We start from the raw sequence: 13,484 nt of genomic DNA on the forward strand, positions 1-13,484 counted from the left end.
ACTTTTACATTTATTACTAACAACATATACCAGATTTCAAACATATTTGGGAAGTATGGCTACAAAATAGCTTATAAAACCGACAACAATAATGCTTTCATTTTTTATAATACACATTCAGTTAGTCAACAAATGTTCTCAAAATCAGGGGTTTATAAACTTCAGTGTAACCGTTGTGAAGCCATGTACAGTGGTCAGACAGGCAGAAGCTTTACAACACATTATTTAGAACATGTAAATGCTATAAAGCACAACAGATTTTCTAGCATGGGCCACATATGTCTGACTTTAATCATAAATTCACATGTATTGGACAGGACATGGACATCTTTAAGAATGCTGAGAAGGGTGCTCTGCTAAACATAACTGAAAATTGTTTTATTCATTTAGAGCAATACTCAGACCCTAATTTTAATGAGACTTCAGAGAAACCTAATGTCTTATTTGATACAGTTATTCCAATTTACAATAAATACAGATCTGATAAAAATCGAAACCCTAACTCTAAAACTTCCAGCCCTGTGGCTCCATTTCTTGAGTGTTCAATGTTGTTTGTGTTTTGGAAATAACACACATTCGGCAGTGCAATTAGTGGGGTGAGTCTCATATAATTCACTCGATTCCCTTTAACGTGTTAGATACAGTAATTCCTTTTTTCCCCTTTCTTTTCTTTTAGACATCTATCATGTCCAATTTGATCGTTAGTGACAACAAATAACCTGCTAATCACATGGGCTTCTTTGATCTAATGTCTCCAGTTGAACGACGTCCCATTAACCTAAGCATTTTTTTTTTTGCACACCGTATTTTAATTATACACAAAATCAGGCAAAGACTCTGTTAAATGCCAAACATTATGTCACATTTGATCTAAACTCTCAACTAAAAGTTTCCAGAATTAATTGCACTAGAATTTTACTAGCCAAGACTGTGAAGATTATATTTTATTCCGCATTTTTCCATAACAGTTGATAGACTTGAATTTTGAAGTGTTCATTTTAAATGTACTTGTCAATTTCTGGTTATAATAGCTTAAGATGTCCTTTAGCGGGTTGAAACTAGTCCTATGATATGGCCTTCATTTAAACCGTAGTGGTACGTATAAGTTAGGAAATTTGTTTGGAAGGGTAATAGGGAGGTACATTCAGGGAAACGGGATGGCCTAGGGAGCGGTGATAAGGGAACAGGGAACTGGAAATCGAGTAGGGATGACATAAAATTGTTAGTGCTGAACTGTAGAAGTATTGTAAAGAAAGGAATAGAATTAAGTAATTTAATAGATATATATTTACCAGATATTGTAATAGGAGTTGAATCATGGCTGAGAAATGATATAATGGATGCAGAAATTTTCTCACGGCACTGGAGTGTGTACCGTAGAGATAGGATAGGAAAGGTGGGAGGGGGAGTTTTCATTCTGGTGAAAGAAGAATTTGTAAGCTACGAAAAAGTTAATGAGACACATGAAATTCTAGGTGTAAGGCTCATTTCTAAAGCTAATAGGCAACTTGATATATTTGGAGTGTACAGATCGGGAAAGGGTAGCACTGATGCGGATTCGGAATTATTTGATAGGATAGTCAGCTATGTGGGAAACGACATGGAAAGAAATGTGATTGTAGCGGGAGATCTGAATTTGCCAGATGTCAATTGGGAAGGAAATGCGAACGACAGGAAGCATGACCAACAAATGGCAAATAAGTTAATATGGGAAGGACAGCTGATTCAGAAAGTGATGGAACCAACCTGAGGGAAAAATATCCTGGGTGTGGTGCTGATAAAACCAGATGAGCTCTATAGGGAAACTGAAGTAATAGATGGTATTAGCGATCATGAAGCTGTTTTTGTGGTAGTTAAAAATAAATGCGATAGAAAGGAAGGTCTTAAAAGTAGGACTGTTAGGCAGTACCATATGGCTGATAAAGCAGGTATGAGGCAGTTTCTAAAAAGTAACTATGATCGGTGGAAAACGGTAAATAAAAATGTAAACAGACTCTGGGATGAGTTTAAAGAAATTGTTGAGGAATGCGAAAACAGGTTTGTACCTTTAAGGGTGGTAAGGAATGGTAAAGACCCACCTTATTATAATAGAGAAATAAAGAGACTAAGAAGGAGGTGCAGACTGGAAAGAAATAGAGTTAGAAATGGCTGTGGAAGTAAGGAGAAATTGAAGGAACTTACTAGAAAATTGAATCTAGCAAAGAAGGCAGCTAAGGATAACATGATGGCAAGCATAATTGGCAGTCATACAAATTTTAGTGAAAAATGGAAGGGTATGTATAGGTATTTTAAGGCAGAAACAGGTTCCAAGAAGGACATTCCAGGAATAATTAATGAACAAGGGGAGTGTGTATGTGAGGATCTTCAAAAGGCGGAAGTATTCAGTCAGCAGTATCTAAAGATTGTTGGTTACAAGGATAATGTCGAGATAGAGGAAGAGACTAAGGCCAAAGAAGTAATAAAATTTACATATGATAACAATGACATTTACAATAAGATACAAAAGTTGAAAACTAGAAAAGCGGCTGGAATTGATCAGATTTCTGGGGATATACTAAAGACAATGAGTTGGAATATACTACCATATCTGAAGTACTTATTTGATTATTGTTTGGTCGAAGGAGCTATACCAGATGAATGGAGAGTTGCTATAGTAGCCCCTGTGTATAAAGGAAAGGGTGATAGACATAAAGCTGAAAATTACAGGCCAGTAAGTTTGACATGCATTGTATGTAAGCTTTGGGAAGGCATTCTTTCTGATTATATTAGACATGTTTGTGAAATTAATAACTGGTTCGATAGAAGGCAATTCGGTTTTAGGAAAGGTTATTCCACTGAAGCTCAACTTGTAGGATTCCAGCAAGATATAGCAGATATCTTGGATTCTGGAGGTCAAATGGACTGTATCGCGATTGACATGTCTAAAGCATTTGATAGAGTGGATCATGGGAGACTACTGGCAAAAATGAGTGCAATTGGACTAGACAAAAGAGTGACTGAATGGGTTGCTATATTTCTAGAAAATAGATCTCAGAGAGTTAGAGTAGGTGAAGCTTTGTCTGACCCTGTAATAGTTGAGAGGGGAGTTCCTCAAGGCAGTGTTATCGGACCTTTATGTTTTCTTATATATATAAATGATATGAGTAAAGGGGTGGAATCGGAGGTAAGGCTTTTTGCGGATGATATTATTCTCTATAGAGTGATAAATAAGTTACAAGATTGTGAGCAACTGCAACGTGACCTCGAAAATGTTGTGAGATGGACAGCAGGCAATGGTATGTTGATAAACGGGGCTAAAAGTCAGGTTGTGAGTTTCACAAATAGGAAAAGTCCTCTCAGTTTTAATTACTGCGTTGATGGGGTGAAAGTTCCTTTTGGGGATCATTGTAAGTATCTAGGTGTTAATATAAGGAAAGATCTTCACTGGGGTAATCACATAAATGGGATTGTAAATAAAGGGTACCGATCTCTACACATGGTTATGAGGGTGTTTAGGGGTTGTAGTAAGGATGTAAAGGAGAGTGCATATAAGTCTCTGATAAGACCCCAACTAGAGTATGGTTCCAGTGTATGGGACCCTCACCAGGATTACCTGATTCAAGAACTGGAAAAAATCCAAAGAAAAGCAGCTCGATTTGTTCTGAGTGATTTCCAACAAAAGAGTAGCGTTACAAAAATGTTGCAATGTTTGGGTTGGGAAGAATTGAGAGAAAGAAGAAGAGCTGCTCGACTAAGTGGTATGTTCCGAGCTGTCAGCGTAGAGATGGCGTGGAAAGACATTAGTAGACGAATAGGTTTGAATGGCGTTTATAAAAGTAGGAAAGATCACGATATGAAGATAAAGTTGGAATTCAAGAGGACAAACTGGGGCAAATATTCATTTATAGGAAGGGGAGTTAGGGATTGGAATAACTTACCAAGGGAGATGTTCAATAAATTTCCAATTTCTTTGAAATCATTTCGGAAAAGGCTAGGAAAGCAACAGATAGGGAATCTGCCACCTGGGCGACTGCCCTAAATGCAGATCAGTATTGATTGATTGATAATGTTAATGTAACTTGCATCAGTTAACAATGTATATTGAATAGGGGGATCTTTCCTTAATTTGCTAATTGCTTGTCAATACGGATCATCATGAAATGGGGAACATGCAGGTCATGAGGTTCAGAGTGCTGTAGCAGACTTTCCTGAGTTGTTGCGTAGGTTACTGTGAGTTACTAATGTAAATACTAAGCAAGGAGCAATCATAGAGGGATATTTTCATTTCTGGTGGATTCAATACCGTGAATTTCATAACTCAAAAGTGAATCAAATAATACTACAAAAGAGCACGCTTATATCATAGATGTTAAATAATAAGAGTGAAAAATGAAAGTCCACAGCCTGTTTCGAGTCATTTGACGGGGTCAGGAATGCAATGAATGAAGCCCCCATCTAGCAGTGAGGGTAGAAATTGTGCCAGCTGCCAAAAAAGCCTGTCACACGCCTCTGGGCCAATGATGTTAAATATTAAAAGTTTTTTAAAAATTTGCTTTACGTTGCACTGACACATGTAGGTCTTATGACGATGATGGGATAGGAAAGGGTTAGAAGTGGGGAGGAAGCAACCATGGTCTTAGGGTACAGTCCCAGCATGTACCTGGTGTGAAAAATTATTAGCCGGGCTGAGTGGCTCAGATGTTGAGGTGCAGGCCTTCTGACCCCAACTTGGCTCAATCTGATGGTATTTGAAGGTGCTCAGATACGTCAGCCTCATAGTGATAGATTTACTGTCACGTAAAAGAACTCGCATGAGATTACATTCCGGCAGCTTGGCATCTCCAAAAACCATAAAAGTAGTGAGTGGAACATAAAGCCAATAACACTATTATTATTAAAAAAGATTAATCCCTAAGTGTGTTAAATGAGGGTTAAGACCCGAAAACAAAAATACTCATTCCTCTGAAACTGTTTAATGTATGAAGACAAAATTCCAAATGGCGATATATATTTTTATGTCCTAGATGTAAGATAGGAAATATTTTAAAACATTCCATCCCTAAGGGATTAGCTCCGAAAATGAAATTATTCATCCCTCCAAAACTGTTTAACGTATGAAGTTGTAATTTTACAAGAAGGTTATTCTTTTAGGTCGTAGGTGTTAAATTTGATGTTCTTCAAAATGTTTTAAATAAAAGTGCTGTTATTGGTTTTACATCACATTAACTACTTTTATGGTTATTGGAGACATTGAGGTGCCAGAATTTTGTCCCATGAGAGGTCTTTTACGTGCTGGTAAATCTACCGATGCGGGGCTGACGTATTTGAGGAACTTCAAATTCAAACCTGTCAAGCTACTCAGTGTGGCTTGACAATGTTTCTCTCCTAAGGTGTTTAGATAGGGGTTGACAGTGAAGTATTAATTTTTCCTAAAACCTTTCATGTACGAACTATTTTACATGAAGGTTGGTCTTCTATGTCCTTGATATTAAATAAGAAATATGTAGCCTGGTTTGATTTTTACCGGTTACCAAAAAGATGCATAAAATGTGAACGTAAAACCCAACAGAAGCAAGGATAAGGTAGGCTACATACATCAAAAATAAAATCGTAAATAAAATAAAAGATGCGGATAGGATACTTCAAGCTTAAAGGTCTAAATGACGACTACAGACAGGAATAGTGTGGAAAGCGGACTTGGACCCTATGAGGCTGTAAGATCGTAGGATGTTGTAAGGAAAAGAACGTACTCGCCCATACCCTTCGTATAAAATATAATTAGAAAATAAACCAAAGAACAGAAACGTATCGAAAACAGTTCGTGAAAAAGGAACAGAAATACAACTGCAACTTGAATCTTGAACAATAAACCAGATAGGATATAACAATCTTCTTGATGGTCCATCAAAGGACAACTACATACTTTTCTTGTAATTTCTTTATACAGAGCTACTGGAGGCAACCTGACGGAAAATTAACATATTGCAACTTTAAGGATAAAAGAAATTTTAAAACAGAAAAACCTCCAAATGAAAGGTGGCCTTGTGTAACACAGAGTCATAAATGAAATAGCCCAAACTAAGATCCGAGGTGATTTCCTGGCAGGATAAGAACATTTACATTTACATTTTGCGAAATTTAAGAAGAAAGGCCGAAACACATGAAGGTTAAACTTAGAAAGAGGTAAACAAAATCACATATTACAACATTTTAAAATAATTAAACGTGCTTACCTTAGGGTAGGTTGGCCCCATAGGCCCGGACTGCGCGCACCGCGCGTCCGACCCCTTCGAAGATCGAAAACGAAAGACGACAAGAAAACGGTAGCACACACGTACCTCACATCATACCAGAAATCGTTCGATATCAAACCGCCAATCGGAAAACACCTCCATATTAAACCAATTACAACACTTCTAATTGCAACCAATTACAAAAACCCTAACCTTATATGGGCATAAAGCAAACGACAGGCCATGAAGAAATTGCTGACGCAACAATTGAACCATCAATTTCTTACACGTGTCGGTATAGGGAGTTCATTTTTAAACTGGACCAAAATTTTAAAACATAAAATCAGCAAGACCAAATTATACAATCCTCAAGTTTTCTAGTTATCACTGGAATAATTGAACAATCAAATAAATATCTTAAATATCTTGAGGCATTTTTAAAAAGTTCTTTAACAGTCTTATCCAAAATCTTTTGGCCTAGGAAAAAAAATAACATAACTTTCTTGGGATACACAAAACATAACACATTTTCCTTCAAATGTCCAAAGAGTTTGTTTCTAAATAATTTTCTTTCAAAATAATTTTCGGATAGTCTTTACCTAAAAAAAAAACAAAACAATTTCTCGAGATGCACACAACATTTTTACCGAGAAAACAAAATAAAATTACAATTTCTTGAAGTATAGAAAACACTCTCGAGATCACCGTCCAATAGTTCGATTCATCCAGAATAAAAACTTAAACGTTTTCTTGCAGCTCACGTACATGTCACCCACTACGGGTTACAAAATATTTTAAAAACATTCTACCCTAAAACAAAACCAGTGGCGTTTACTGAGGGCTACCAAGGCTATCGGTGAAGCCCAAACCTCAACTTGAGAACGATAGAAGTCTAAAGCACATTATAATGTAAGCATCTGACACATTGTTCCAATTACAACACTTGAAAGCAGTGAGAAAAAACGTCGCACATATTTCTGAGAGCAAGGCATCGGAGACTGATATTGCAGCCCAAAGTCTCGTCCCTCTCCCCTCTACTCGCCCCGCGCGACTTGCTCTTGTATATCGGTTGGAGCAGGGACCGGGGGGGGGGATACGTGTGCTAGGCTTCGTTCTGTCAGATTGCCACTGCTATCAACCATGCATTACTCATTGTATATACTTCCTCACCTCATACTTCTGACTTAATCATATAGATAACAGAGTGCTGGTAAAGTATTTTTCTCCGCTAAATTGTAGTTGAAAATCTAAATTCCACTAAATTTCGAACTAAAGCAAAACAGCATATACAGTACAAGCTGTTTTAATAGAGTAGATTAACTCAACATTCACCAGTTTCAGAACAGGAGGTCATCATCTTCTCTTCCCCGCACTATATGCTCTGAAGCAGATGTGCTGGGTTGAGGTCCTGTGATTTTTTGTGAAGCTGTGTTTTCATTGTTTTTAATACGTGTGGAAAGAAATACATTTTCGCATTTATGTTGCACTGCCAATAGATGCCAATCCGTGTTTGGAATCACTGGGAAGCTCAACCAACTATGTAGTCTTTTAAAGTTTAATTATTTAACCACTCTTGAAGAAATATATGACTGTACTTTTTAACCTTTTCTTTCAAAATATTGACGTACCAAAAAGAACCGGGTGTCAAAAGAAATGTGATATCAAACACGACACTACCCGCCTCATCAAGAGTACAGTAACGATTGCAACAAATTCCGACTGAGGCTGTGGGCCAGAGCTGGTCTAGAAACCGCGTGGTAGTACGCAGCAAGTTCAATACAATGGGATTAAGTAGACTATTATACCGTAGTAAGTTCTATCCATTTAGCCACAAAACCGAACTTTAAATTGCTAAACCTTAGGCTACCATCTCCACTGATCAGGGCTTGAGCATTGGCAGTAGCTTGAAGCAGCCTTCACAACAGAACAGGCTTCTCCGTTGGCTATTGGCTGCAGCTCAAAACGCTAAAGGCTTGATGTTCACTAAACCAACCATCGAAAAGGCATAACCTATGTCTAGTGTTAGCCCACGTCTTGATCCCAGCATACGCTACTGAACAAAACATTCATTCCTCCATTACTGTTCGACGTTTGAAGTCAAAATTTTAGAGGTTGGTTGTATTTGCTCTCTAGATATTAATTAATGTAGCGTTTTAAAACATTCCATTTTTATTGTGTTCAAATGAGTGTTAGATCCTAAAAGAAGTAATAATTCCTCTGCAACAGCTTAATGGATGAACTCAGGGTGTATTTTATAGGCTAAGCCGACAGTGGACTCCCCAAAATTTAAAACTTTGAAAGATAACTTTCAATTTAAAACTGTATAAGAGCAAACTGAAAAAAGTTTGAACCAATACATCTACATATCTCTAATTTAGTAATATATATGTTTATTTGTACCTAAATATGAAACTTTCATTTGATAAAAATAGAATCAAAACTGAAGAAGTTTCAAAATTTAGTCATAACTCTCCTTAATATTTTTCACAGGAAAGAATTCAGATTTATGTACAGGAAGAGTGAAATTTGGAATCAGCACAAAATTATCAGATTATATGAATTTAGAGTTGTAATAAACAAGGGCAAGGAACTTATTAGACGTCATTAATGTCTGCTTTAATAATGACTTTCACCACTGTCATTCTCAAGGAGACCGAGCTCGATAGCTGCAGTCGCTTAAGTGCGGCCAGTATCCAGTATTCGGGAGATAGTAGGTTCGAATCCCACTGTCGGCAGCCCTGAAAATGGTTTTCCGTGGTTTCCCATTTTCACACCGGGCAAATGCTAGGGCTGTACCTATCTTAGGCCACGGCCGCTTCCTTCCCACTCCTAGCCCTTTCCTGTCCCATGGTCGCTATAAGACCTATCTGTGTCGGTGCGACGTAAAACAACTAGCAAAAAAAAAAAAAAAAAAAAAAAAAAATCTCAAGGTGTTAATTATGTATGAATTATACTTTTGGTATTATTTTGTGATACTTATTTCATTCGGTTCACTGCTAGTATCCATTTTTGTCTTCTTTCTTTTTCATATTGAATGCGAAAAACTTGTCACTAGAATCGCTGTAATGTTCTGAATTATGGCAGTTCACGACATGATAGTGTTGTGTAGCAGGACGAGGATGTTCCATATTGCCTGTATATGTAAATTATGTGTTACAATATACTATTATACAGACAAGTAACAAATCTTTCCGTCAATCAACACGATCCACACCGTAGTCTTGCATTAGTTAAATCAGCATGGCCTGCTCGCCACCTCACTGTTTCACCATCTTTAGTGTTAGAAGTCACTTGCACATTCCCCGTTCATAACTTATGACCTTGACTTTCACTTCAAATAACTTGGACATCTGTAACCAACTGATGGTAATGATGATAAAAGCAACACTTCCCAGTTATGGAAGTCAACATTAGAAGATATCAGTAATACCCTTCTTTTACTGCTTATGTATTGTGACTTAGAATCCTAATAAAACATTAACAAACCTTTCTGCTCACTTTGGATTGTCAAAGATTGGAGGAAGATCTGTTGTGAATATTTTTCTTATTTATTACTTTAGCAATTCTTTTCTATCATGTCAATAGATAAAGTGATGTTAAAATTACTCTTCTAACTTGGTGACTTGCTTGTTGATTCATCACAGTTTTACTAAATGAATAATTCCTTGCTTTCCTGAATGGAATGGTCTGGATTTTTATATGCACTTCTCTTGCAGTGGTACCCCATGATATGTTTTGTGCAGACTTTGTTACAGTTGCTTGAATGTCATTAAAATTGTAGAGAGTGAGGGGAAGTACTGACACTAAAATAATTTAAATGCATGAAAAGTGTACAAATACCAGTAACCTTTGTGGGTGGACAAATTGCCGCCAGGCCTGTAACAGCGTACAAAAATAAATTCTACTATATTATTATTTTTTAATTTACATTTTATGGCCTTCATTGGCCCATTTTAGTTCCTTTTATAAAAAAGGGTTTTTCATTTTTCCATCACCCCAGTACTTCTTCATTCTCACGAATGTTATCTTGCTTTCTTCATGTGAAATCACCCATCCCATTGTCCGTCTGTTGATCTTAGTCTGGTTTGTTCTTCTGTGAGTTTCTTGATTTTATCTGTTTTGTTTTAAAAATCTTGTATTGTAATTTGTAATTCCCTTATATCTTCCGTGATTCCTGTAGTCCATCTAATGATGTTTTTACTGTTTCATAATTTTTCTATAATACTTCTGATAATCCTGTTTTCTGGTGTCCTGTGTAATATAGAAAATTCAATCATATTATTATAGGCTTTATTATATATGTACTGTATATATAAATGAATATCTACTTGGAAGAACATTGTATGTAACACTTTGCTAACTTTTCAGGAAAGAAGGAAAAAAAAAAACGAAAGAAAAAAGAAAGGAGAGTTTCACATTTGAGAAACATATTGTTACAAAGTTTCACAATGTGTAACAATGTAGTGTCCATATTTTGAGATATTAAATCATTTTTACATTTCTTGTTTTAGCCCCCAGGCACAGAAATCTGGACCACCTGAAAAGCAATCAAAAATTAGTAATAACATATCAGCACAAACAGATAAGGATTCCACTAGAAATGAAAAAGTTGATATTGAACTAGAATCTAACCCTATATATTGGTCTGAAGATGACGTGTACCGATATTTGATGAGTTCTAGTGAATGTCGTTGTGCAGCACAGATATGTAAAGAAGAGGTGAGTACCAAATTGTGTGATCATAATTTCTTTATGCGATGTTTTTTATCACACTCTTTTTCATACCGTTTTAATCTATACTAATAAAGAGGGAAAGTTCGTGAGTTTGTTTTTATATAGAGGGTAATCTTCAATACCGTATAACGAATTTCAGTAATTCTTCCATTGTTAGAAAGCTACTGTAATTTCTTCTATACTGTATTATTGTAGGCTATGTATATAATTGTATACCTTCGTGGAAGAACATTATGTAACACTTTGGCTACTTTCCAGGAGGGAAAAAGAAAAAGAAAAAATAGAAAAAGAAAAAAAGAAGTCTCACATTTGAGAAACATATTGTTAAAGTTGACTTGATTTGCCCCAGTTTGCTCCATTCCATTATTTAATCTTGTTAACCCTCAAACTGGCAACTCTCAATATCAGACTTTTACTGCTTGTCCAATGGCAGCGCCTTATATTAGGCGTTTGGACATGCTCTTTATATCATCACAATAACCAAACTTATGTGTCAAATGGTGCTAATTGTTTATTAATGAAATGAAAAGTGTTTGATAATTTTTGAGAAATAGATTTTCTATCAAATATTGTTCTCATGATTTGTGAAACATTGTCAAGAAAGCATCATAATTCTGCTATCTTGCACTAAGTTTCCTTGTTGATGTAAATACTGTTATTCTAGCTGATAATTTGTAAGATTGTACTAGTGACATTCGAGAAATTCTCAAAGCCAATTTCAGTTATGATGAGGGGCCAGTTGTGTTAACTCTTAAAAAATAAATGCTGAAGTAAACGATCGCTTAATTTTAATGCTAAATACTACAATTAAGTAAGAATGGGATACACCTCAAGATATGGCAGAGTGCATAATTGATTTCGGAAGTTAGTTTTATATTTTCTCGCATCTGGTTAAATTTCGGAAAGGCTATTATCATGTAAATTTGTAGTGAGAAGGTTATCATTTCTCTACTGGTGCTTGAAATATGTTTTCATGATGAATGTAGTACGGTTAAGTTAGGTTAGGTGACACTGTTTGAATAAGAAAACTGAAATGTTTGCCACAAAATGCGATCGATCATTTTTGGTACAGTATTGTTTTCTCGTTATGTTCACTTGCGAACTCTCTCGTTGACATTTGAAGGCAATGTCAGAGTCGAGTAGTAATACCCGTCAACTGCTGTTCCGTAAAGAAAATCAGAAATGAAAAAAGAGAACAGGTTTTTGTAATATGTGCGTAAATAACTTGGTCAATAGCAGTTGTTAACTCATTAGAAATAAAAGCTGAAGTAAACGATCGCTTATTTTTTCATTTTTCTTATAAATTGTACAAAACTATTTTAATCTTCCTAGTCAATACTATATATTTTAGGTCCAATTAAGGTGCAACTTCACACATAAATAGACATGTTTCGACCCTACATTGGGTCATCCTCAGTAAGACATGTATAATGAATTAAAAACATAGAAAACACACAAAATGAAATGTTTAAAACAAACAAAATGAAATGTTTGAAAGTTAAAAAACTGTGAAATGTTGATCGTTAAAAAGTCTTGAGCTGGAGGTCCTTCTGTTTTGGTTCAACTGGTATCTGTCTGTAAAATGGATGATACAAATCGAATTAAGGTTGAAATGTTGATCGTTAAAACACTCTTGAGCTGGAGGTCTTTCTGTTTCAATGTTTTTGTCCTCTGGTGTGGTTCAGATGGTATCTGTATACTGTTGGCTTAGTTGTTGTGTTCTGACATGTGCTGATATACATATGCACTAATGAAGTTGAACCGTCTGAATTTTAGTGTTACGTGGCCCGCTTGTATCACCTGTGTTTTCTGACTACGGAGTCAAGAGCTGGACTCTGGAACATGTCGGAACACAACAACTAAGCCAACAGTATACAGATACCATTTGAACCTCAGCAGAGGACTAAAACATTGAAACAGAAAGATCTCCAGCTCAAGACTGTTTTAACAATCAACATTTCACAGTTTTTTAACTTTCATCATGCTTTTTAAAAACTTTTAAACTAAAATTTCATTTTGTGTGTTTTCTATGTTTTAAATTCATTATACATGTCCTACTGAGGATGACCCAATGCAGGGTTGAAACATGTCTATTTATGTGTGAAGTTTCGTCTTAATTGGATGTAAAATATATTGTAACAGTAAATATTCTTTACGTCGGCTAACAAGGCATGAGACTTGACACAGGGCGTGTCCGGTCTCTATCTGAATCATTACAGAGGAGAGGTTAACAAGAAATAAGTATAATGGAATTTTCTAAGTTTGTTGAAGTGTTTATTCATAAAATAAAGATCAAATTTCAACATCGCCTCAGTACAGAAGTTACAATGAGTGGCCCTCCTTGGATTGGGCTGGTACTGGTCCACTGCAGGTTCGCAATGTTAATTCACACCTGCATCATCTTCCGAGAAGGTCTGGAATATCTCGAATTTCTGGAAGATCTTGAAGACCTAGGAGCACTTGTTGAAATGGGGTACGACACTGCACTAGCGTTCGAAATTTACTTGTTAAGGCATTCGACCTCTGCACAAAAAAGTT

At 36.1% G+C, this 13,484-nt stretch overlaps 1 protein-coding gene across 4 annotated transcripts in view; it reads left to right on the forward strand.

Annotated features, from left to right (window-relative positions):
- LOC136872630 (scm-like with four MBT domains protein 1) overlaps window positions 1-13,484 on the forward strand; it is a 256,730-nt gene that overhangs the window by 200,560 nt on the left and 42,686 nt on the right. For all 4 annotated transcript variants that reach the window (XR_010859967.2, XM_067146434.2, XM_067146432.2 and 1 more), the window contains exon 15: window positions 10,724-10,931. Coding sequence is in view for 3 of the 4 variants with exons in the window: in XM_067146434.2 (XP_067002535.2) it covers window positions 10,724-10,931 (208 nt within the window). In the remaining variant the exon portion in view is untranslated. The remainder of the gene's footprint in view (window positions 1-10,723; window positions 10,932-13,484) is intronic.

Source organism: Anabrus simplex, chromosome 4 (genome assembly GCF_040414725.1).
Source record: "Anabrus simplex isolate iqAnaSimp1 chromosome 4, ASM4041472v1, whole genome shotgun sequence".
Lineage (NCBI taxonomy): Eukaryota > Metazoa > Arthropoda > Insecta > Orthoptera > Tettigoniidae > Anabrus > Anabrus simplex.